Source organism: Strongylocentrotus purpuratus, unplaced genomic scaffold, assembly GCF_000002235.5.
Source record: "Strongylocentrotus purpuratus isolate Spur 01 unplaced genomic scaffold, Spur_5.0 spur5_scaffold_5, whole genome shotgun sequence".
Taxonomy (NCBI): Eukaryota; Metazoa; Echinodermata; class Echinoidea; order Camarodonta; family Strongylocentrotidae; genus Strongylocentrotus; species Strongylocentrotus purpuratus.
In genome coordinates, this window is record NW_022145611.1 from 39,977,018 (window position 1) to 40,001,978 (window position 24,961).

The 24,961-nt window shown below is 35.8% G+C and overlaps 1 protein-coding gene across 5 annotated transcripts in view; it reads right to left on the reverse strand.

The window, feature by feature from the left end:
* Positions 1-676: 676 nt before the first annotated feature.
* The window catches only part of LOC592111, a 34,509-nt gene continuing 10,224 nt past the window's right edge, over positions 677-24,961 (reverse strand). Inside the window, exons 6-19 of one of the 5 annotated variants that reach the window (XM_030998579.1) lie at positions 24,342-24,608; positions 22,004-22,228; positions 21,280-21,474; positions 20,470-20,673; positions 19,572-20,084; positions 16,785-16,994; positions 15,025-15,087; positions 13,969-14,226; positions 13,268-13,483; positions 12,671-12,817; positions 12,123-12,323; positions 5,010-5,170; positions 3,776-3,980; positions 677-2,808 (exon numbers count right to left, since the gene is read on the reverse strand). In XM_030998579.1, coding sequence (XP_030854439.1) covers positions 2,698-2,808; positions 3,776-3,980; positions 5,010-5,170; positions 12,123-12,323; positions 12,671-12,817; positions 13,268-13,483; positions 13,969-14,226; positions 15,025-15,087; positions 16,785-16,994; positions 19,572-20,084; positions 20,470-20,673; positions 21,280-21,474; positions 22,004-22,228; positions 24,342-24,608 — 2,976 coding nt within the window. In that variant the 3' untranslated portion in view covers positions 677-2,697. Of the gene's footprint in view, positions 2,809-3,775; positions 3,981-5,009; positions 5,171-9,920; positions 10,996-11,370; positions 11,590-12,122; positions 12,324-12,670; positions 12,818-13,267; positions 13,484-13,968; positions 14,227-15,024; positions 15,088-16,784; positions 16,995-19,571; positions 20,085-20,469; positions 20,674-21,279; positions 21,475-22,003; positions 22,229-24,341; positions 24,609-24,961 lie in introns of those variants that run through there. The other 4 variants (XM_030998575.1, XM_030998577.1, XM_030998576.1 and 1 more) reach the window with 4 other exon arrangements.

The following is a 24,961-nucleotide window of genomic DNA, read 5'->3' on the forward strand; positions in this document are numbered from 1 at the left end:
GGGGGGGGGGGGTAGGCCCAAATATATTTCAGTTTCTTAACATACATGAATATATTATTTCTCAGTTGTTTCATCATTTAATCATCCGAATTTTACTTTCATTCGTTGGTCATCGTTTGTAAATGGTGGTGGTGACGGGGGGGGGGGGGGGGTATAGTTTAGTGCAGACAGTGGTGAGGTTTGGGGGGGGGGGTGGTAGGAAAAGCTTTGGCAATCCGCTGCCAAAATCATCTTCACCTGCAAGGCTGATGCTATTTGAGTTTCATGTTAGTCACACTCTGTTGAACAATCATGCTCCACGAAAGAAATGTCTTTTTGAGAGGCTCTACCAAGGTACAACTATTCATGTTCGCTGCAAAAAGCAAACATTCTACAGAGGACCAGACAAACAGGCTATCCTGTTTAGATTTAATGCTTTTCTGGCGTGTCTCCTTCTATTCATTCCTGATTCGATCTTTCACCATCTCTCTCTCTCTCTCTCCCCTTATGTGCATAATAATACAAGTACATCTCTGTCGTTTTTCCTTGTGCCTATCGTTCAAAATGAATTTATGCTGCTCCCTCTTTCCTCATTCTTTTGCGGCATCCTCATCTCAATTCTCTTAATATATTGTCTTTTGCTACTGATAATAATTGCTTTATGTTATACTAATACACAATACACGGGGAAATATGATACGGTATCTGTTTCGTATTTTATTGAATACATCAATACGACACCCATCACTCATATTTTTTATTAGCAAATAAACCCATCTCAAAAGAAATAAGTCACTGTATACAATTAAAAAATCTGTAGATTCAGGGTAGCGGCAGAACAAAGGAAATAAAAATATTGGTAATAGCATACATGCACCAACATATGGAATACAATGTATGACATGGCATTCAAAGTACTGTTAAATGAGGTGTTATCCTTGCTATTTGATTCGATTCATCATTTACGTCATACTTTGTGGAGTTAACTAGGGTGCCACCACCCGAACTGACTGGGCGAAGATCGTGAAAAGTTCGGGGTAGCTCCGCGTACCTCTTTACCCATAACGGATCACACTTTTTTAATCCGGGGAAAATCAACATTCTTTGACATGGTTGTCCACGACGACAATAGGGGCTTTTAGATGGCGTGGACGTGTTACGTCCTTTTAAGGCACTGGCAGTCACATGTGACATCCTTTTTAGTACATGGCAGTGCCTTAAAAGGAGGTCACATGTTGCAGTCCACATTCTCGTCGTGCAAATCTAAAAGTCCCTATTATTGTCGCACCAGAGCTAATATAAGCACCCCATATAAGAGCAGCTACAAAGCATCTATTTTACAACATTACGAGACAAAACATCTTCAGCACAAATACTGACCTATACCTCTTTTGTGATGAAATAAATATTCACAGAAAGTCAGAACTCTACATGAAGTGAGATAAGGGAAGTACAAAGAGAGGGAGAGAGAGAGGGAGAGAGAAGAGAGAGAGAGAGAGAGAGATGAAGAGACAGAAGGTAAAGAGTGTGATTGAGAAAGAATAATGGCTGATAAGAAGGTTCAGACAACACATGCACATTACAAATATAACAACGGTTTTATCTTTTGCTGTGGTTAGGCATTCTGTACAAAAAGAAGAGACAAGAAAGGCAATGCATCTATCGTACAGTGCCCATTTTTATTTTTATTTTTTAAAATATTTTTTGGGGGGAAGGGTTAATATAACAATAATGCCGACTGCATTCGAGGAGTCAATTCCATTCGACCAAACAAGAATATGAATGCATGTACATCTAAATAAACATGACACAGACACCACACAGACGCAATTAACTGGCAAAGAGCCCGTTTGGTCAAACACGTGGCGTCACTTCTTTCCAATAATAAGTTTGTTCAATGCAAATTAATTTGTGATACACTGACAAGGTAAGCTGTACACCATGAGTCAATCCCACATTCAGTAAGCACTTGATGGTCTGTATAAGCTCTATAATTTGTCACGCTACGGTTCCCTTCAACACCAATTACCCCCCCCCTTCCCTTGTTTATTCATTTATATGTTTCAAATCCAAAAAATTGTGCTAGGCCGTCCATACTCCTTTGTCTATAGGGTTGCATCCGGGCCTCTCCTCCGGATCAACCTGCCTGAATGTCCTTGACTGGCCCAGTGCCGGAACAATGTTCACACCATACCTGACACAGCTACACTTAAAATGGACCAATCACCAAAACATGTTTTGCCCTTGATGTAAGAGGTTCCATGTGACTGTACTGCATTCAAATATGAGGTAATCTCAAACACCCTCAGAATATATTCAATCCAAGGTGAACCTAAATACCTGCATGTAAGCAAATTCATCCAATCCCATTTAATTTTTCTACTAATTTTTTCTAAAGACAATAATTGCATTTCCATGTAGATATTACGAGATATTAGTGCTTTCAAAAAAGGCCTTGCAACAGTTTATGCAGTATTGATAGCTTTTGCACAACTGAGAAGGAAAATATTGCTAGCAAGATTTAACAGAAGTCAATACAGAATGCACATTGTTGGTTACAATGTGACCTTCCATTTCAATGATTATAAATTAGGATATTTTAAATTACATGCACGTTATCTTTCTACTTTAGTATTAGTACTAATAAACTTAAAAGCTAAAATTCCAACTACTACACACATTGAAAGTTAATAGACTACACTGCTTCTATTCATACAACTATGACTGCGTCGTTGATAGTTTATCAAACTGGGATATAAGTTCACTCAACCCTGCTGTCATGTCTGAGGGTGCCCTCTGTTCTTCAGGAACAGCCGATGCAGAGTTACTCTGAAAAATAAACAAAATTTGATAGAAATGAAATTAAAAACATCAATTTGAATTAATTTACATTAGGAGACCTAATTTCAGCTAGAAAACAGACAAGGTTCATACAACTTTTTAGAACACCCCCCCCCCCAGAAAAACAAAGTAGTTTTAAGTAACCGATGGCGGATCCAGGATTCTTCTATCAAACCCTCTAAAGAAACTGACTTATTCTATAGTCACAAGGCCAGGGCGACTCAAAAAGTCAAACAACAATATCTTGGCCATTTGGAGTTTGTTTGTTAAGTTATGAATGTTCTTATAAGAGCTTACTAAACATCTATTGTAATCATGAAAACATTCACATAACGTTTAAATCTAAGAGCCTATATATATATATTTTGTGTTTATATTGAATACATCAATGATGTCTCTATTTAAAGTGCTTTACAGATTACCACGGTCATGGGATTCAGGCTTGCCCGCACACAATGAATGCACATTCTCCACTCTCTGGCGAGCATTCCAGCCAGGCACCATTTCACAGAAGCTCACAAATACTGACCTAGGCTATAGTCATCAAATGAACTTGCAGGAGTTGGTATTTTGGTTTGTATGCTTGCTGTGTTTCATAGTTGAATTAGGAACAAACTATCTTGTATGGGGCAAACTCCTTTACACTTTCATGTTTAAACAAAGAAAAGAAGAGACAAAAAACCTACATTGTTCATCACTGCGATTCTTGGGCAGGATTTGCAACTGATAGAAAGGAAAGGGTTTTGAATACAAAAGCATATACCAGATAGCTCTTACAGAAACAAAATTGTGATTGGCCCACAGCTCGTCACTTAATATCGATTGTGAGGATCGTAATTAGCATATTTCACTCCCAGTCAATATTTGTATAATATGCCTACAATGTACATGTACCTCAAGTAATATTTAATCATACACCTACATGCTAAAACAATATAGCTAACATCACACTCACCCTAATTGAGTCCACAAACTCTGTCAGCTCCTGCCTGTTGAGAGCTGACCTCTGACCTGGTATGCGTACAATGACCTGTGTAGGGTCATTGTTCTGGATGCCAACAGTGTGACCAGGAGGAAGGAATCCAGTCAGACTACATAACAGCTCTCTCTGACCTGACAGTAGACCGGTGACTGATAGCATCATCTCCGCCACACTGATGCTAGGAGGGAGAGGTGATGAAAGGAAAGGTCAGCTGCTAGTCAGTTAAATATGGCCATGTACTTGTCTTCACATATATTTATATCACTCTCAAATGAATCAAGAGAATGTCAGACATTTGATAACGTGTCTGCAATATCCCATTTTTTTTCATGGATGACTATTGGCATAAGCAGCTTCATTAGAAATAGTCATTAAGTCACTGGCTGCAGGTATAACAATCTTCTTTAAAACTCATAATAACAAATCTGACAAAAAGTAAATGTTAAAAAATGGAAATCATTAACAAAATGCATTTAAAAGTGATCAATGTGAGAATTGTGTTTAAGATGAGCTGGGTGGGAAGGATAATTTACTATTTATGTTATCAAAGTCAAAGGAAAATGAATTTGATGTTCAGTTTTGTATATCATTCAGTACCAACTTTATGTCACTGACCTCCAGTGAAATAACAAACAATGGAAAGGTTTGTTATGTACCTCTTTGATTGATTTATCAATCAAAGAGTTTATAATTTTTCTTATAATCATTTTGTTCTTAAAAATTGAACATAACAATAGCTTATAACTACAAACCATTTAAAAACAATACAAACAACCTTCCGAACAAGGTATTCCCATGTATTTATCATGGATAGTCTTATTATGTTACCAGGACTACCGGTAGACCTTGATTAGCAATATGTTTGTTTCTTTTTCCCAATTGTCTTTATTGTATATCATTGCATGAATGCACAAGTTTTGCTGAGAGAAACTTACATACATTTAGCATTTAACTAGATGTAAAGAGAAAAAAAAGAAGGGTGCAAACAATAGAAGAGTACCAAACTTTGAGCTTATTTTCTGGTCATCTTCCAGAACATGTTCAAATACATGCACCTGCTTGGTACAGTTAGGCTGTGTCTTTTGGAATACATCATTATAAAATTGAAGAAGAAAAAAGAATGTTTGACCTATGGTTAAAAAAATGGAAATGTGTAACTAGTGGTATTGCATATTGATAAATGCAGCCAATTGTATGACTGTCTTACCTGCCCTGTGTTCCTTTGTTGATTGAATCAATGAACTGTATTTGAGTATCAGGCTGATCTTGGAAAGTCTCTGTGAAGTTAGACACATACTTGGTTGCCTTCTCTACCTTCTTGTCCTTGGGTTGTGCTTTGACCACAGCAACGGGCGTCTTGGTTCCAGACTGCCAAACAAGAAGAGGATGGTTTCATTCTCAAAATAAATGATCATGGGAAAGAGTAGCTTGATACAGAGGGTGTCTTAGATGGATAGATGGATGGTTAGGCAAATGGAAATAATGTAATCACTAAAGTGGCTCCACAAAAAATATTTTGTGTAACAGATATGTAGCATCCTTTACTCAATTATGCTAAACCATTGTTATTCTGCATAATTATGTAATACATGTTGCACTGTAAAGACAACTGTTTTGCAAATGGTCCTGTCTTAGTAAATGACTACTACATGTTGTGATATTGGAATACCAAACACACCAACTATGTGTGTAAACTCCAATTTATCCTCCTCTCCCCTCCCCTCCCACCCTCCCTCATTATCCCCGTCATCCCCCTCTCTAATATATTTCCCTTCTCTTTCAATCCCTCTCTCATTCCATCTGTCTCAAACATAATTCCTTTGTAACAAGGTTAAGACTCATGAAGAGGTTCCACATTATTGTCAAGAGATAAGGATATAAACAATTATTATCAAGCTTTTTTTCTTTCTTTTGACAAAGTTTCAACAGACAATAAGTAGTTATATAAATTCTGAATTACAATCACAATTAAAAAAACCGACAAAGTAATGATAATTAGTACTAGAAAAAAACTACACAAACTTGTTAAGAGTTTTGATGTAAAAAATATCACATACTTGTGATGTTTTATTTCAAAATGTATACACATGTTTCTTTCATATCAATAATTCTCTGTTTCTAATTTCAATAATACATTATCTTTTTATTAATATGTCTCTTCATACTCAAATGTACTTGCAATGCAGAATAACATGAGTGATACATATAACCATGGGAGCTGTCTATTTAAAATCATTTTATTATATTGATTCATTTCCAGTCACACAAAATCATGTAAAGTCATGGACCTTGTACAACCCAAACAAGGAACAGATATGAACACTCCTCAGATAAATCCATTTCACTTGTTGCCTATCAGTGAATGAACACAAAGTAGTCTGTTTGGAGTCAGAAGAGCATTAACTCATATACTTTACAAGAGTGAACATCCTTCTAGCTCTGTACATATACACATGTATTAGCTACTTGCACTTAAATGTAAAACAAACAGACATACAAACAAATTCATTTTGAACCCTTCCATGAAAGCCAGGATTGCAAACTGTCATCTCCAACAAACTTTAAAGATTCAATTTGGGGGTATTGACTACCAGTATATTGTTTAATTTGGCTTCAGATGTCTTTCATGGGAAGAAATTTTCCATGACATGTACACATTTGTACTTCAATACAAAACAAATAGCAAAAGAATATCAAGTTATCCTTGGGCAAGAGGTCCCCGCTCCCCCTCCCCTCCCTTTCTTCTAGCTATGACAAATTATTTATCCCACATTTGAAACGTCATGTTAATCAACAGCATTAAATACAAAGTGAATGTGCAATACTGTATTTAAAAATTCAAAATTTCAAGGTAACTAGCCCCTCCCCCCTCCCCCAACAAAAAAAAAAAAAAACATAGAAAAACAAAACTAGAATAAAGACACTCTTTCTCTGTTAATTTGTTAACCTTAACTTCTGTATTTTCACCTGAACCTTTCCAAGATGAGTTTTAAGGCAATTCAATATTGATAGATGCACAATTTAACCACTTCAAGTTTTTACTGAAAATAGTTAAAGAGTACATTTTAAATAAGTAGTAGTTACTTATCATTATGTATTAACAGCAAACAAACGATGGGGCAAGGCAAGAGGACGAACTAGCAAACGCATATTGGCAATTTATCTCATAAATCTTATGAGAGATTCAGATGAAACATACCGGTAAGAAAGGTAATGTACAAACACTGAATAAGTCAGTCAGAATTGTTGTCTTCTGTGGACATTTGCAAGGGCATTATAAAAAATTATATCATTGTACCTGTAATATGAATGTACCTATTGCACCTTAGACATGACTTGTATCTTTAAGAATGATTTAGTGACAATCATATGACATAAACATGATCTTCTAGGCTGATATTGCACATACGATCTGAGAAAAATATGTGGTGGGGTTATTGAGTATCAAAACGCATTAAAAAAACCTTTTACATCAAGGTAGGGATGCAAATTACTGAAAAACCACCAAGTATCATGCACAAATGTACAGCCTACAGGTAGAAATGTGTTGTGTTCTGAACAAAAAATAAATATAATCATTCACACTTGGATATTCATATCCATATTCATATCCATACATGTAAAGATATAAATTATTAGCTTTTCAAGACAACATAGCATAACAAGGACTAAAACAACATCACATAACTTAAGCAATACCTCAACAGGCCGAATAGAACCATGAAATCTGGAATAAATTATATAGCACCATGAAAAAGTAGCATGAATAAATATATTGGTTGAATCAATTAACTATAAAAAGGGCTAAAAACATTTAGAATAAAATTTAAAAAAAGTCTTGGTCAACATACAGAAATGTTGACCAGCATTGATGACATTTTATAGGTATCTTTAAAATCTGCAAAAGTTTAGACTGAAGTATTAAATAAAACAGAATGATACATTGAACAAGGGAAACGCTCTTGGCGGCGGTCTCGCCTGCATAACGCAATTCAATATGATTAACCAGAACGTCAATGACGTAGCGCTCATCTGCATCTCGCAACAACAAATATCGTAAATTTTATGTGGTACACTTTTGAACTGGTCAAAAAATTTGATGCCCTGCATGGAAGGGACATAATATCATTTCATTTGCATAAAGTACCATAAATAATCAATGGAGCAAAATCTCACAATTCTGTGTAGAAGTTTAGTGTTCCAAATTTAGCTCTACCAGATAAGGCAAACCAAATCAAAATCAGTCAAGAAATGAGGGAAAAGAAGCAATTTTCGTTATTTTTGGAATAAATTTGCATAAATTACCATACTTAAAGGTAATACAAAGTTTTGGGAAATTTTGAAAATGGGTGGATAGTGATTCTTTACAATTTTGATGTATTTGGATACCCCTGTGGATGTAATATAAGCAGTAGAAAATTTAGCCCCTAAAACACTTCTGCTCCCGGTAAATTTTGATAAACATTTCAATTAGCGTCTACGGCAGTACGATGGTAGCTGCGACCATGAAAATCTCAGAATATGTAGTTGTGATATATAATTTCCAAACGGAAATAGCTAATCGGTCGATTTAAGTCAAGAAACATTGTTTTATAGCTTAATTAATGTCTTGACCTTGAGAGGGAGCTATACAACATAAAGAGTTTATCATGCACAATTTCATAACTTTAGACTCGGTTTCAACCGCGACAATGATCACTGAATATTGTAGGGTCGCATATGCTTCCAATATGTTCATTTGAACCAAATTCATGACCCCATACCAAAACTTTGTATCACCTTTAATTAATGGAGAACAATTTCAAAATTCTGTGTAGAAGTTTAGTGTACCAAAGTAAGCTCTACGATATAAAGCAAACCAAATCAAAATCGGTCGAGAAATGAAGGAGAAGAAGCCTTTTTTGTGATTTCAAATAAATTTGCATAAATTAGCATAGATAATGAATTTTACAATTCTGTGTAGAAATTTAAATCCCCCTCCTAGCCCTATCATATGAAACAATCAGAATCAAAATCGGTTGAAAAATAACGAAGAAGAAGCATTTTGAAATTATTGATGTTGATGTCACAACAAAGTCTAAGTTTGTTGACCTTAAATGACCTTTGACCTTAACTTAGTGACCTGAAATTCTAATCACATGATTGGGGAGACTTGATAACCCTATAGTCCAAGTTTCATTGACTAAAAACTTATCCTTTCAAAATTATATCAAAAATTCAAAAACTTAACCTTAGGTTAAATTTTCGATGTTGACGCCGCCATCGCCGCCGCCGTCACCGGAAAAGCGGCGCCTATGTCTCCCTTTTTGCTATGCAGGCGAGACAAAAATGAAATTTTGCATTGTAAAATTCTAGAGTATTCAAGACACAAATTTGAGTAAAATGATAACAGTAAACTGATATTCAAGAAAATGCAAGCACTTTGTGAAGCATAGTTTACAAGGATTTCAGGCTTAATATATCTAACATGGATGAATAAAATGTAAAATTATAAAATCTTTCTCCATCACAACATTGGTCTCTTTAACATTTACATCACAATCTAAAATTGGTATCTAATATCTGGTTACTATACTATGACAAGCATGCAAAACATAAGATACAATACATGTAGTGGACATAATCAAATGAAGAAATAAAGAGGTACTAAGGTATAACATGCCTAGAAATTGAGAAACTACAGACGTTCTTAAACGTGGAATGACAAGGGCACCAACATCAAATGGCAAAAATAAAACTTTAACGTCATTTCTGTACATTTAGCATTTACATTTTCAGTGAGCTTCCTAACATTTTTTAAATATTGAAATTTGCTACAAATATAAGTTAACACACTGGTCAAAATTACATATTCTCCTTATCTGACCAGTACATGTTATTGTAGTAATATTGTGACTTTTAATAATACCATAATGATTATAGTATATGGCTGATCTCAAATTACATTTTTTTAATTTGGACTTACATACTTGCAGTCATTGTGATGCACACAATGTAAGTTTGAGGTATGCTCTATTTCATATCAATGATAAATAGCACACAAGTTGAAACACCAAACCCTTGCTCGACAGTCACTCTCATTAAAAAAAATGCTGGTCGTAAACTTGTTACAAAAAGAGACATTTTGTTGGTAAAATAAATAAATGTCCTTTTATCTGTTGAGATTTCTACACGCCATCAATGGCAAGAACTTCCCCCTCAATTTGACGAAGGTCAATGATTTGATCTTCCACCCCCACCACCTGACTCAACTCTTCCCTGATATGAGCTACAATATCTTCCAGGTCTTGGGTTGATCCCTCAGTATGTATCTGGTTGTCAGAGCTCATGTCCTCTAGAGTGCTATAACAGCCAATATGCATGTCCTCTGGACTATTGCTACATTCTAAGATGAGCTCTGTGTGGGTAAGGGCTGGATGTACTACCTCAACTGAGCTACAAGTATCATGTATCTTTGAATTCCTATCATTTGGCTCATTTCCCTTGTTAAGTGGGTATTCAGAGTTGTTTGTTAACTCAGAGTGCTGCTGATGAAAACCTCCACCATCTATCTTGTGTTTGCTCTCGGCCACTTTCTGCCCAATCTCCTCTGCTTTCTTCTCCATTGATGTATCCTCGTCTCCAGTTGAATTCACCTCTTCAGCTTGGGAGAATTCATCCGAACTGTCATCGGTCACAAGTAGGTACTTTTTAAACTCACCAGATCTATCCTTTCTCTCATCAAGTAATTTTACAGATGTTACGCCTGTATCAAATCCTTTGACAGATGTTTGAGAAACTTCACTTGTTTGCTTAGGATCACCATTGGATGCATGGCCCTGGATCACATCCTCGTATTCATCATCAATATCTTCATGAATGCTATTTTCCTGGTGATTGGAAGCCTCTTCTTCGTCAACGAGAGCAGTGATAGAGCGAACTTTCTCCACGTCTTGAGTGACATTGTCCCCGCATGTGGTTTGTTTCTCATACGCTGGAATTTGCAATCTCCTTGGGACCATACTGTGACAGTTGTGTAGCAGAACACACTGTGGATGAAGGCCTCGATCACATGATGAACATGCTGTACGGGTGATCTGCGACTTTCTTGATGTGGAACAAACACAACAGTAACGGGTTATACCATCGTTGATCTCCACATATCCCATGTCATCATCATCATCTTCAAATGGTTCTTGATTATCTGAAGTATCCTATAAAAGAAAATGGAAATATAATAGTTTAAAAATAGTTTAATAGTAGACTGATATGGCCAAATAAAACAATTTTAGTTAAAAAACATTTTAGACTGAGAAGGCCAAATCATCTCCTTACCCCTTCCAATACATTCACTGACTATTTTTCTTCAATTCATTAGCCATATGAAATATATAACAAGTTTTGTCAAGAATAAGGGTCATAGAGAACAACATCACTGATAGCATATAAAATCCCTAATCCAATTCACATTCTATCCTTTGCAACTTTCCAAGAAAAAGGAAACAAAATAATATGACCTCTAAAATAATGAAAAATCATTCCACTATAAGCAGATCAGACAGGGCTGCACTGAGACTCTAAGGACTCACCATCTCAGTGAGTTCTTGAGGCAGGTTGATCATAGGACATATATGTTGTGGAGCACAGATCCTATGCAGTCCTTTCTTACAATGGGGACACATTGTACTGGAGCGACTGCGCCTGCCTGCCTTACGATTGGAACACACTGCACAGTCTTTCTTCCTTGTCTTGACATCACTCACAAGGATGGGAACCACATCTCCAGTGAAACGTCCACCTGTAATAGCCTTCAAAATGAGAGCAAACGGATGACTGAAAAGGATACTCATTTCTGCACTATGCAGCAATAATGAGTATTTGTAAAGCGCCGAGTGTTCATGAATTATATAGACTGTAATTAAATGAAAATTGCAATACAGAATACATGAACAATATAATAAAGAGTTAAAACAGAGTTTGATGCAAGTGGTACAAAAGAGAATTACAAAAGTCTAAACCAAAGTGTGGCTGAAGTGACATTTTAAAGTGATAAAACAAGAAGACTTGCTCAGAAATAGGAAGGTCCATAACCTATACCCACAATCTTACCCCTAGTACATCCACAGCTGTAACATAGTCAAACCTCTGCCTATGGGGTTCAAATGAAAGTGCAGATTCAGGACTAGAAGTACACTGTTCAACAATTTGCTCAAGTGATTAGGAAAATCAACCTGACCTTAAACTTGGAATCTACTATTGAAACCAACCTTTTTAAAATTCTAATTTTGAAATATTATGTATGCCAGCTCTGCCATCATTAAAGAAAACATCTCATTCTTACCACTGTGTTTCCTTTGGAAGTATCATTGAACTTGCAGTAATGGCGCCACTCACATCTTAGGTGAACGTTCTCCTTACAGACAAGGCATGCCATCCTGGTTTTCTGGCCAGAATGGCATACCGTACAGAATTTGTCTTGGCCTGTCTTTAGAAGATTAGAGTCCTTATTTTTTCGGTCTTTCATAGGCACTGGAGAATGATCCTATTGACAGGAAAGATATAGAAAATTTATAAAATGATATTCGAGTAGCATACACCAATTAAAAAAAAAAAGGTGCTATATGGTTAACAGTTGGCATGGATGTAAAACTAACATAAATGAGCATGAGGAACAAATGATCAACATTTAGAAAAAGAAAAGCAATGTCCATTTGGAATAAAGATTACCAGACCTATATAAGGTACCTCAGTACAAATACCACAACATTCAGATATTTCAATCACATTCCACATTTTTATTGCCATCCTTTTGTATTTTGCTTCATAATAACTGAAGATCACACAAACTGGATTGAGAAATGGACAATGTCTCATCTTAATTCAACTTACACCATCAATGAAGTTTGCATTGGATGTAGAGGGTGTTGAGAGATCCTGCTGACAAGGTTCTAGTGATGGTTCTACATCATTCATCTCTTCATCGTTTGAAATGGTCATTGGCATCGTGGCTTCAGTTAAAGCAGTGAAGGATGAATCCTGCATTAAGAAACAAATAATTAATTTATAATCAAACATCCATTTTTCAATCTTGATGTTTGTAGTAACAATGCCTTTAGTGTAGATCATATTAATTCAGTTTTATTAAATTCCTTCAACTGTTACTTTTAATATACAGGAGAGGTTGTCTTATAACAAAATAATCAAAACTGGAGAAAAAAAAAAAATGCAACAAAAAGTTGGAGTAAATTTGTAAGCGTATTGTACAAACTTACTAGTGAGAGTTTGCTTCAGAAACAGATTATTTTGACAACCACATTGGTTACAGGTCAAGGAGGACGAATTAATACATTAAGTTCTTCTATGTATGCTGCCCGTCAGGATGGAGTATGCATTTTAGGTTTAGGTTTTGATGTTTTAGTATCCATTCATAAATGATGTTTTATAAAAAGATAAGAAAAAGCTTAGTGTACACAATCAAAAACCCACTTGTGCATTGCTAACGTTGCTCCCAGGGCAGATATGTTGGGCAAGGCACCTGACATGTAGACCTCTCCTACAGACAGCACACTGTGTTCTTGATCTATTTCTCTTCCCATCCCGCTTCTTTCCTGAACAAACATCACATGCTTTTCTTCCATCTTTCACCTCACAGCTCTCTATCCGTACCACTAATGGTCTCTCCCCAACAAACGTGCCTGTGTTCTGTGCAGTTTCAAAACAGAATATACACTCACTACATTTGATATAATTCACACTATTCATAAATAACAACCCATCTTTCAAGAGGGGATGAGAGGCATATTGATTTTGTGAATATGAAATTAGGAAAAAAATGAAAAACATGATTTCTTTAAATATTTTCATAGGTCACCATAAAAATTCTCACTTGAGTTACTTGAAAATAGATGCCCAATTCCAATTTGAATGTTCAAACTGAACACTATGCTACCCACATCCTTTTTGTCCGAGATTGATCACATTTTGGAGTTTAAAAAAAAAAAAAATCTCTATCTTTTATATATCTCTCTGAGTCTCTTTTACATTATTTTCCCTCATTCCCTCAAAGTTGGGCTAAAATGTAACACTTTAGTTACAATATTCTGACCCACAGAATAATTGATTACATTATTTCAAACATTACGCTATTACCCATCGAGTAAACACTGTGACAACCTTAGATTACATACCAAGTTAGGCGCATGCCTTTCTGTGTTCTCCTCGTCCCTAAAGCACTGATGGCGATAGAAGCATTTCCTGTGGACCCCTATACCACATACATTGCACATGAGATGGGTCATCTTCTTGTTTCCATCATGGTAGGCACATTCATTACAGTCTACTAAGCTTTGTGGTCCACACTTGACCAACATTGCTACCACCTCAGGGTTATCTTCCTGTGAAAAGCCGTCACTCAACTCGTCGGCTTCCTCTACCATATCATCAGGCTGAAAGACAAACGATTGCAAGAAATGGTGTGATGCCACTTTATTCACATTGATCTAATCTACAGATATTATTCATCAAAAACTTCCCCACAATTTTATACACACATAATTTGATTTTAAACAGATAATAAGAGAGCAGTGCTCATTACTAAATATTGCAAAGATACACAAACAAAATTTGGATTTTTTATAAACTTTAAATTAAGACACAAAAAATGGTACATATAAGGGGAGGCAGAAATTGTGTGTGGGCATATATAATTGATTGTCATAAAGTAACATATTTAAAATGTACAGTAAACATAGAATTTCACAAAGAATTCAATTTTCACAGTACATAAAGTACACTATGTCCATCAACATTTCATCGCTCTGTAAAGCGATGTTTTTGAGTGAGCAGCCTAGAAGATCAGACACTTTGAAGCTTGATACTTTGACATGAAATGAAAGGCTCCAAAAGCTCTCATGAATTGCTTCATCCAGTGCACATTTTGTGCGAAAAACATGACAAATACGTCTATCACCATGGAGAATTTGCATGGTGAAAACCAAGTCATGAATTCATAGATTTGTTTTTACCGTTAGTCATTTTACTCTCCATCCACCTCTATGATGTACAACCTGTATATGAGGAAATCAGATTGCAAGCTAAATTGCTAGATATTCCTACTCCAGTAGATGTTTTGGCAGAGGCTAATGTTGCAAAGGGGGCAGAATCTTATCCCATTTGTGTAATGCCTCTATTCATGATACCTTTCTTGTCTATGATATTTAATATGTCTATGGTTTGGACCTTACCTTATTACTCCAGGTGAACACTGTTGCTTTATCCACTGCAGAGCTCACAGTTGGGACATCATACTAGCACAGACAAATGATACAAATTTACAATGAATGATATCATTCAATATGAACATTCCATTAAACGCTCATAGGATAGACCCGTCTGCATACAAGGAAATTTTCCTTTGCAATTAAACTATGACCACAAAAGTGAATCGGGAGAATTCACAAATATACAACATAGTATGAAGCTTATACATGTTACTGTATAAAGGTCATAATTATGCGGGTAGTAATTTAGAAATATGTATTGCTTTATTGTATTTCAGTAATTTCAGAAATTCCATTTTCATCTTTAAAGGGAAAGTCCACCCCAAAAATAATTTTGTTTCGATAGAGGCAGAATAATAAGAAAATCAGGTGAGTGAAAGTTTGAGCAAATTCTGAATGAAAATAAGAAAGTTATGAATTATTGAAGTTGTGATCAATCAAATACAAATTGGCAACTCTGTGACTTATTATACGAGCTCTCCTTTATTTGCTTTGTGCATAATATTCCATAAAATCATGTTTTCTTCGTTATTGATGACGGAATATATATTTGTTCCTTGCAGGGGGAGTATAGAAACATATTTGCAATTATTATATTTAGGGTGCATGTATGGTTGAAATTTTTCTTGAGGGAAAATGAAAATTTTAGATTTTTTTAGTACTGAGCAAATGGAAGTTGAGCTCGCATGATACGTCATAGAGTTGCCAATTTGTGTTTGATTGATCACAACTTAAAAAATCCTAACTTCCTTATTTTTAATCGGAATTTGCTCAAACTTTCACTGACTTGTTTCTCTCATTTTTCTACTCCTATTAAAACTAACTTAATTTCAGGGTGGACTTTCCCTTTAACCATCTCATGTACAGTGTAAAAGGCAAAATATTCCTGGGAAGGGTCATATGAAGCTTGTCAGTCTATTCCATAATGACTGACAAATAAAAACAATTTTTGGAAATGTCAATCATTGATTTCAAGGGTTAATAAAAAAAATTAAAAAAAAATCATCATTACTTGCTTTATTACAATAAGGCAGCCAATTTCTTTACACAATAAGAGGATTTTCATTTTGTTTGCTAACAGAGATGGAGTTAATGAAACGATACGGTATATCATTTTGGCTCTCAGCTGAAAATTTCTTACATTTGGTAAAAGTGTCATTGGTACCAATGACACTTTTACCAAATGGTAAGGCTTCAGGCTTCTTGATAGTACACCATACGATTGGCCATTGCAGTAGGCCGAGAAGGAAAAGATTTCTCAAGTTCATTCTTCTCAATAATCTTAACAGTAAATGATTCAAAAGTTATCAAGTGCTTGATCGTGCAAACCCCTCCCCCTTGCTGTCCTGCAAACTTACATGTAGGTATTCAATTTGCCAACTGATATGAAAATCACATTGAGTATGTGAATCTGACTCGTGTTTAATAATAATTGATATCAATAACAAGCCACAAAAACTGTAATTAGCTACTGAAATAAATGTATTTGATTGGTTGTGAGCAAATTTGTCAATGAAAATTGAGTTATTGACACATGTTATTAATAACAAATGTTATGAAACAGGGCCCTGGTTCTCATCAAATTTCTAGTGTGAACAATTATTTGTATGTTCGTGACTTGCGACCATCTATCAATACACCTTTTACATACTGCTACTTTAAAAAAGAAGAAGATCAAATTGATTGAGTGAATGGAGCAAAAAGCCTGGAGTACATGTAAATACCTTTGGATGTTGTTTGCTGAGACCACAGACGTGGAACTGAAGACACCTATGATGTAGACCCTTCTTGCACAGACTACACTGAGTGTAGGCCCTCTTACGCCTGCCGAAGCAGGTACGACTAGAGCATACAATGCAGTCCTTCCTTCCATCTCTAACATCATCACCAAGGATCTTCACAACTGTTGGTTTCCTATCACTCTCTATGTCTTCCTGTTGTTTTTTATTCAAAGAAAGGAATTGAAATATCCTTATTCCTCGTGTCTTATTTAATGAAAGCTGTTAGCTTGAAATTGGTATTCACAATGATATCTTTACACTCATACATTTCCAAACTAGTGTAAACTAGATGGACCTTCGACTGTGCGCAGTCGAAAATGATGCCTCCGCCATGGAGCAATTTTACAAACCAAAACAGAAGCAATTTTTAAACTTCAAGTTTGATTGCAATCCACTAAAAGATTCTCAGAATAATGTGATATTTTTCATATTAGGCTTGAGTCGGTAAGGTCGATCACACCGGGACCCGACCGTTGCCGTCGGGTCCCGGTTTCGTTTTTTGAGAACCGACGCCCCGAAAAAAATAATGAAATATGTAAGAAATTGCAGTTTTGCACACCACTAAAATCAATCCACCTTAAAACATAAGTATTTAATTGTTACCAATCATATTCTAGCTCATCCTGAATCAATCCGAACTGCTGATATAAATATGGGTTGCAAAGCACTTCGCCCCATGGGGTTGTACTTGCCAGCTGCTAGCTAGCTACTGGCCGGGTCTCTCGGCAGGATTAATAAATCAGGTTGAAAGAAACATTGATGCTTGAATAATAAAACGGCTTTCTAAAAAGTACTTCTTTACAACATACCGATCAAATAATTTTTAAAAGACAAAATAGATATTTTTTCTTTGATTTTGAACACTGCATGCTTCTTTTAAAAGCTGAAAATTACTTGGTAATCACAAGAAGTTTCGATACGGATAGCTGTTGCAAGGCAAGTTTAGACTAGTCTCAGAAATATGCGCAGTGCTCCTCATCGTTAGCTGTAATGCGTGCCAGAACGAACCCAAACAAAGACGTGATCGTAACAAGAAAAAAAGCATTAAAAACTACGAGAGCACAATTCGAAAAACAACTACTCAAAATTATCGTAAGCAGATACATAACTTGGAGGAAGAATACAATAGTTGTTCAAGAAAAGCCACAGAAATAGTGATATTTAAGGAGTTACTATAGGTACAATCATTATCGGAATGGGCCTGCTGATATGTCCGAATTACACGAGGCTAGAAACCAAATACCGCCCTCTACGGTAAAAGGTAGTATAACAAAGGATTTGAGTATTTGCAGCAGGCCCCTTGAAATAAAAATGTTCCCAGTAACTCCTTGATTATCACAATTTCTGTGGCATTTCTTGGGCGATTATTGAATTCTTTGTCCAAGTTATGAATCTGATTATGGTAATTTTTAGCAGTGCAGTTGTCTTTCCAATTGTGCTCTCGTAGTTTTTAATGATTTTTTTCTCGTTACGATCTCGATCGTTCTGGCACGCATGACAACTAACAAGGAGCACTGCGCATTTTTTCGAGACTAGTCTGAACTTGCCTTGCAACAGCTATCCGTTTCGAAACTTCTTGTGATTACCAAGTAATTTTCAGCTTTTGAAAAAAAGCATGCGATGTTTAAAATAAGAGATAAATATTTATTTCGTCTTTAGAAAATTATATGATCGGTATATTGTAAAGAAGAATTTTTTAGAAAGCCGTTTTATTATTCTAACATTCATATTTTTTGACCAGATTTATTCAACCTGCATAAATCAAAATGGCGGCTCGAATGTTGTCTATTTTTGCCTCAGTTTTTTTACTTTTAGAGGCACGATAATGGCACTAGACATTGCCAATCATGGATGAAAATAATGTCAAATGGAAGAATATACCAATCTGAGCCGAGGTATGCATGTGTTGATTTATTTGAATGATAAAAAAGGTCACTTTTAAGGGACATACTGATGATAATAATCATGATATGCGCTTTTTATAGAGGCAAGTGACAAATCCTGCGAGCTGATTTCGGGACACCGGGTCCCGATCGGTACAAGGCCGTCGGGACCTGGTTTATGAAAATCCCGACATGACTCAGGCCCATTTCATATACATGTTTGACCCTTCGATCTTTGACCTCAGGAACCTAAAAATCTATTCACTGAATTGGCTCTGCAAGATACATGTTTTGAGTTTGATAGTAAGCCATCCATCGGATCTATTGATAATACGTTCACAAGCTATTTTCGCATACATAATGAGCCCCATATCCTTTGAAATTTGACCTCGTGAACCCAAAATCTAATCAGTTCATTGGCTCTGCAAGATACATACATGACCCAAGTTTGGCGGGAATCCATTGATTGGTTCTTGAGATAACGCGATCACGAGAACGGGACGTACGGACGGATGGACAACCCAAAAACATAATGCCTCCGGCTACTTTGTAGCGGAGGCATAAAAAAGTTTTAACCCTTGTTTTTACCATTTAAAAGTTGTTTACATCCATCATTTTATCTGTACCTGAATATCTGTGTCACTGGGGGAAAAGAATTAAATCATGAACTGTTCTTTGATATCTTGGTCCAAAATTAACTTTTAATCACCAGGGGTCAATTTGGAACATAATTTCAATGACAAGGCAAATGGTTGCTTTTCCTTCTTTAGTTCACATCTCCCTTGTGTGCTCATTATTAAATTAACAATCCAGAGAAAAGGAAGAAGTGATTCTTCCTTCAACTCACCTGTAAGAAATGATGTCCTTGAGAGGAGTCCACTTCTGTAGGGTTAGCTGCATTCGAAATAAACTCACAGTCCTCTTCAATTTCAACTTTGATATTACATGTCTCGGCAAGAGCAGTGGATGTCTGGGCAAGAGTATTCCGGTGAGCATGTGTTGGAGTTTCATGTGGTCTCAGCTGGAGTTGAGACAATAACCCTTCTTGAGTATGGAATCGCATTCGAGGGTTGAGCTGCGTGTGAGAGTTGAGTTGTGTGTGAGAGTTGAGTTGAGTGTGAGAGTTGAGTTGAGTGTGAGAGTTGAGCTGTGTGGGAGGGTTGAGCTGTGTGTGAGAGTTGAGTTGTGGTTGAGCACTGAGTTGGAGATTTGCATTGGAGATGCTCCTGCCACTGCTATGACTTGATAGTTGATTTGCCATATGCAGTTGGCTGCTACTATTACCTAGCAAAGTGCTCTGGGCCTTAGATCCTGTCTTTCTCTTCTTTTTTTGACTGCCAGAAGAAATTCTATTCAACTCCTGCAAGAAAAGATATATATATGCACTGTTAAATTACATTCAATCAATTAAATTTAAAAAGCAGTAAGAACAAAAAACAAGAAGAAAAAAAATACTTATCACAAGGGGTCTTGAAGAAAAAAAGTACACTACAACCAAGCAACTCAATGATGTTTGTTGCACAATTATCCGTCAAAATCATTTTTAGATGGGACACTAATATAACCATTTTGTATTCACACAATCCTTTTGTCAGAGGATCCAGCATGACCTAATGGATATTTCCACCATTTCAAAACTTATATGGCTGTATGTATATTATTTGCTAAACAAGATTATACTCTGAAACGTATGGCTTCCTAAAAATGGTATGGAAATCTATATTACTGTTTTATTAATGTCTTACATTTTCATTGACTTCTTCCTCATTCTTCATCCAGGCACACATGTGATTATGTTCACATTTCCTATGCAGGCCTTTCTTGCAAAACTTGCATATAGTCCTGGACCTATGTCGCTTTCCCAGCCTGCGTTGTGAGCAGACAATGCAATCTCTCCTCTTTCTGTTACCACCCGTCAAAAAGACCACATTAGTTCCTCCATCAGCAAGCTGAAAGATACAAGACGAATACTAATTGTCAGTGATTCAAACAATCAAAATACAATACCAACATGTTTCAAACATTTACAGTCTACAGCAAGAATAAATAACTGAAATGTATCATTCACACTTTAATCACAAATGTGCATGTGCATTCATAGATTTGTTAAAAGACTTGTCTGAAATGTCTCAAGTGTAATTGTTTTTTTAAACATCTGGACCCCATTGTTTTTTTAAACATCTGGACCCCGTCTTACAAAGAGATGATATTGATCCGAATCAATATCAAGTCCCTAAATCAAGCACAAGTTTGCAGTCTCCTATCTCTTATGTACATAGTTGTGATTGATATCAATCACAAATAAGTTGCGATTGATATCAACTCTTTGTAATACACGGCCTAGGTGTGTATTCTTCCAATTCAGTTCAGCCCAATCCTTGGGTTAGGATCATTAACAAAAGAAAACTTTAACCTCGGACAAACTTCCTTGTTAAACCCAATTTTGAACAATAGCTCATAAGCCTAGTGTAAGAACAAAATTCCAACCAATACAGGCCAGAGTTCATGATTAGCCTACAAATGATATTTTAATCAGACATTTTTAAAAGCTTTACCTGTTCTGGGTCTGTTGTCATTAGCTCACAGTTGTGCCTGAATCTGCACTCCCAATGCAGCCCTCTCTTACAGTAATAGCACACAGTTTGTGACCTGCGCCGTATGTGAACGCCTGCACCTCTATTGGAACAGATGCAGCAATCCTTCTTTGTCTTGCATCTCTCCAATCGGAATGATTTCTTAGGCTTCTGTGCCTAAAAAACAAACAGAATATAGACCTGAATAATAAGGACTCCAAGTTTAACATGTGAGGAATTAAATAAATGGTCTTCGAATTCACTCTTGTTCAAGTACAAATAGAAGATGATATTCCCCTCAACATGAAATGTTTACACAATGTGGTTTAGTTCATATGCACTGTGTCTCCTGCTTAACAATACTCTGGGAATTGGCCAGCTACATTTATAACATTTTACAATTTAATGAATTTTATTTAATTGGGAGTTGGCAATTTTGGGCTTTTAGTGACGTGTATCCATCTTGTTTGTCAAAAAAAAATTGGTGAAATTGATATGGAATTACTGATACTAAAATATTGATGATATAAAGATATAATATTTACACAAATTCACAATCCCACATAACGGCTCCTTTGCAGTATAAATTGAATTAAATTGACACCGTACATTTGCCTTCCCAGCCCTAGGGCCTAGGAGTTGAATTTCAGTATAATTACAAGAATTAAAGCATGCATAATGATTCCAACTAAAAACTTGTCCCTACCTCTGGTGGTTTTGAACGGTGGCCATACTTTGAATACTTCTTGTGTAAAAGCTGACTGAGGGTGGGATGTTTGTGTTGAGCTAAGGCGGGGCATTCATGTTGAGCTCTACACATCTCATGGAGGTTATTGTCACACCCAGCACACATAGCCATCACACCACCTTGCTGGCATTCAACGCACACTCTGGCTGGGGCATGTATCATGATGCCGTCTACAGCAGTATTCTAAAAGGGGGAAATGGGTTGAAAGCTGATAAGTAATGAGGTTGTATCAAAGCAAGCAAGTCTACTCATTGTGAATAAGATTTTAATCACTGGCTGTGCATGAACTCTCTTTACCAATCACCTAAACAAAAATTTGCGTACAGTTACAATGCATAAAATCTACCTAAAAAAAGTTTATCTTGCATTCCACAGCCTAACTGATCAGGAGTATCAAGAAAATAAAGATTATATAAAACTGGGCACACTGAAGGTCATGTCGACTCAAAAGTCACGTTTTATGTCAGAATTAATATTAGAAGCTCATGTTTCAAATATAGTATTACCACTTTATAGGAATTACATACAAAACAAAATGTTTCTTGAGGTATCGAATGGTGGGCATTTTGTTTAATACAGGGCAACTATGTAACTGCATTGTATGTCTTGACTTTCATGCTGAAATCACAAGTTTAGCTTCAATTAGAGATATTGTACATTTGAATACTAACAATAACACTACACTCAAAATAAAAGTAAAGGTTAATTGAGAATAGACCAATCAATGCACTCTTGTATCATTTCGAGCAAGCAGTATAAACTTAAAGGGCAATCCAACCCTTGTAATAGGTTGATTTATATGAAAGCAGAAAAATAACAGAAACAGAATGGCAAGGGTTTGAAATAAATCGGTCTAATAGTAAGAAAGTTATGAATGTTTGAAATATGAGATCACTAAGTCTATGTGAATCTAAAATTGGTAGTTTGGTCAGTGGATTGTGACGCAGGACGTGGATCACTCTCCTATTGGCAGTGAAAAAAAATATCACTAATTTCTGTTTTTCTCGTAAGTTCCTTCTCCCTTGGGGCTCTACTCAAAATATATTATAAATATAATATTATTATAGGAAACTCTAGAAAGAAAATGCCCCTCTGAGACATTATTTTGTTTAACATTTAAATTTTAGTCATTTTATATGTTGGAACAGATGGGAAAGTAGTCCGGCACTACATCACATTGACATTACTGCTTCAGCTAATTTGAAGTACCCATACGTATAGTGATTAAAACTCTAAAAAAACTCATAAATTTCTCATATTTAGTCAGATTTAGTTTCATCAGTTTGCTTCTCTGATTTTTCTGCTTTCTTTTAGAGTACATGTAGATGTCTATTTGGGTTGTATTTCCCTTTAATCTTACATATTTTTCTATCTCTCTTTATGCTCTTTGGATGTTAATCATTTGAATGCCTCATATAGCATGGGGGCTAATAGTTAAACCTTTACAATAGTAACTTACAATTAATTTTATGTTACAAATAGATATTATTCATAAATTGCATCTAGATTGGAGATATATTTTTGTGATTGATTAAAATCTAGGAAATCCATTCATTAAAGAATAACCATGGTCAAATACTATGGATTACCATTCACACAGTACACAAGCGAAGCTTTGGTTCATATGCTGTGTTATGGGCCTTTCCTGTAAGCATGCATTCTGTAGTGCAGGCAGTTTTTTAAATTTTTTATTCAATTTCCTGGCACCCAAAGACTCTGTACTGGGGCCCCTATGCAGGGCCTCAGGGTAATAACAGGAAGTCATGTCAGACCTGATAATTAGCAAAGGAACCCTAACATGAACAAAATTTGGAACACAACAGAATGGAGAGAAAATAAATCAACAAGCCTGTAGAGCATGCAACTTTATGAATTGCCTGTATCATAGTGCTGTAAGCAGTGTTCTCTCTATATATTGATATGTTTCTCTATCTAGGTCTCTGTCCACCCTCTGTATCTCTTTCCATCAATATCTTATGGTTTTCTTTATAAATAAACAACCTGTCTACTTTTGTTTTACACATTTTAAGTGTTGTTTCTTTTTTGTCTTTATAAAATACAAAAATTCCAAAAATGTTAAATAAAAATTGGAAAATGATATTTTGTATTAGGATTTACATGCATAATGATAAAGATTGAATGTCTCAATGTTGTCAAGATATATAAATGTACAGGACTAATTGAACTCAACACGTAATCAATATTGGAGCCTACATCTCATTAAATATTTTGGCATATCTTGTCCAACAAACCCTTAAATATTGACCTTGAGGCCATTAAACATTACATCAATCACCTCTGTATTGTCATTGATTCCATGTATATCAGAGTTTAGATCACACCGATGAAGCACAGAGCAATCTTGATGGAGCCCCCGGCCACAGTTGCTGCACACAGTAGTTGTCAAATGTCGTTCATCCACATGAGTTAGGCCATTGCTGCATACACTACATGCTAGATAGCCCTCTGAATTCTCCAACGTTTCCTGATCAGAGTGCAATGGTGTAAAGCCCACAGAGCTGGTTGGTATTCCTCTATGCTTTCGTTTGAGGTTAGCCGGGGCCTGTGTCAGAGCAATCAGGGAAGAACCTTGTTTGAAGATCACTTGCTTGCTTGCCAAATTTCATCAACAAATTCACAACGGGAATCAAAAACAATTTGGAATTTATTGGATCAAATAAACTTTGTAAGTTAAAAGTCTTCTTTATTCTTATAATTGAGAACAAATATAATGTATTGCCTACATAATTTACTACACAAGGGCTCAAATGTCAGTCTATAAGACTCTAGCTCTAGCTTTGAATAGTACTCTAAACTCTTAAAGTAAGTCTATATTGTTAGTTTCTTTTGTAATTCATTAATATACTGACATACATGAAAGAACTCACACAATTTTGCTACAAGAAGGGAACACTA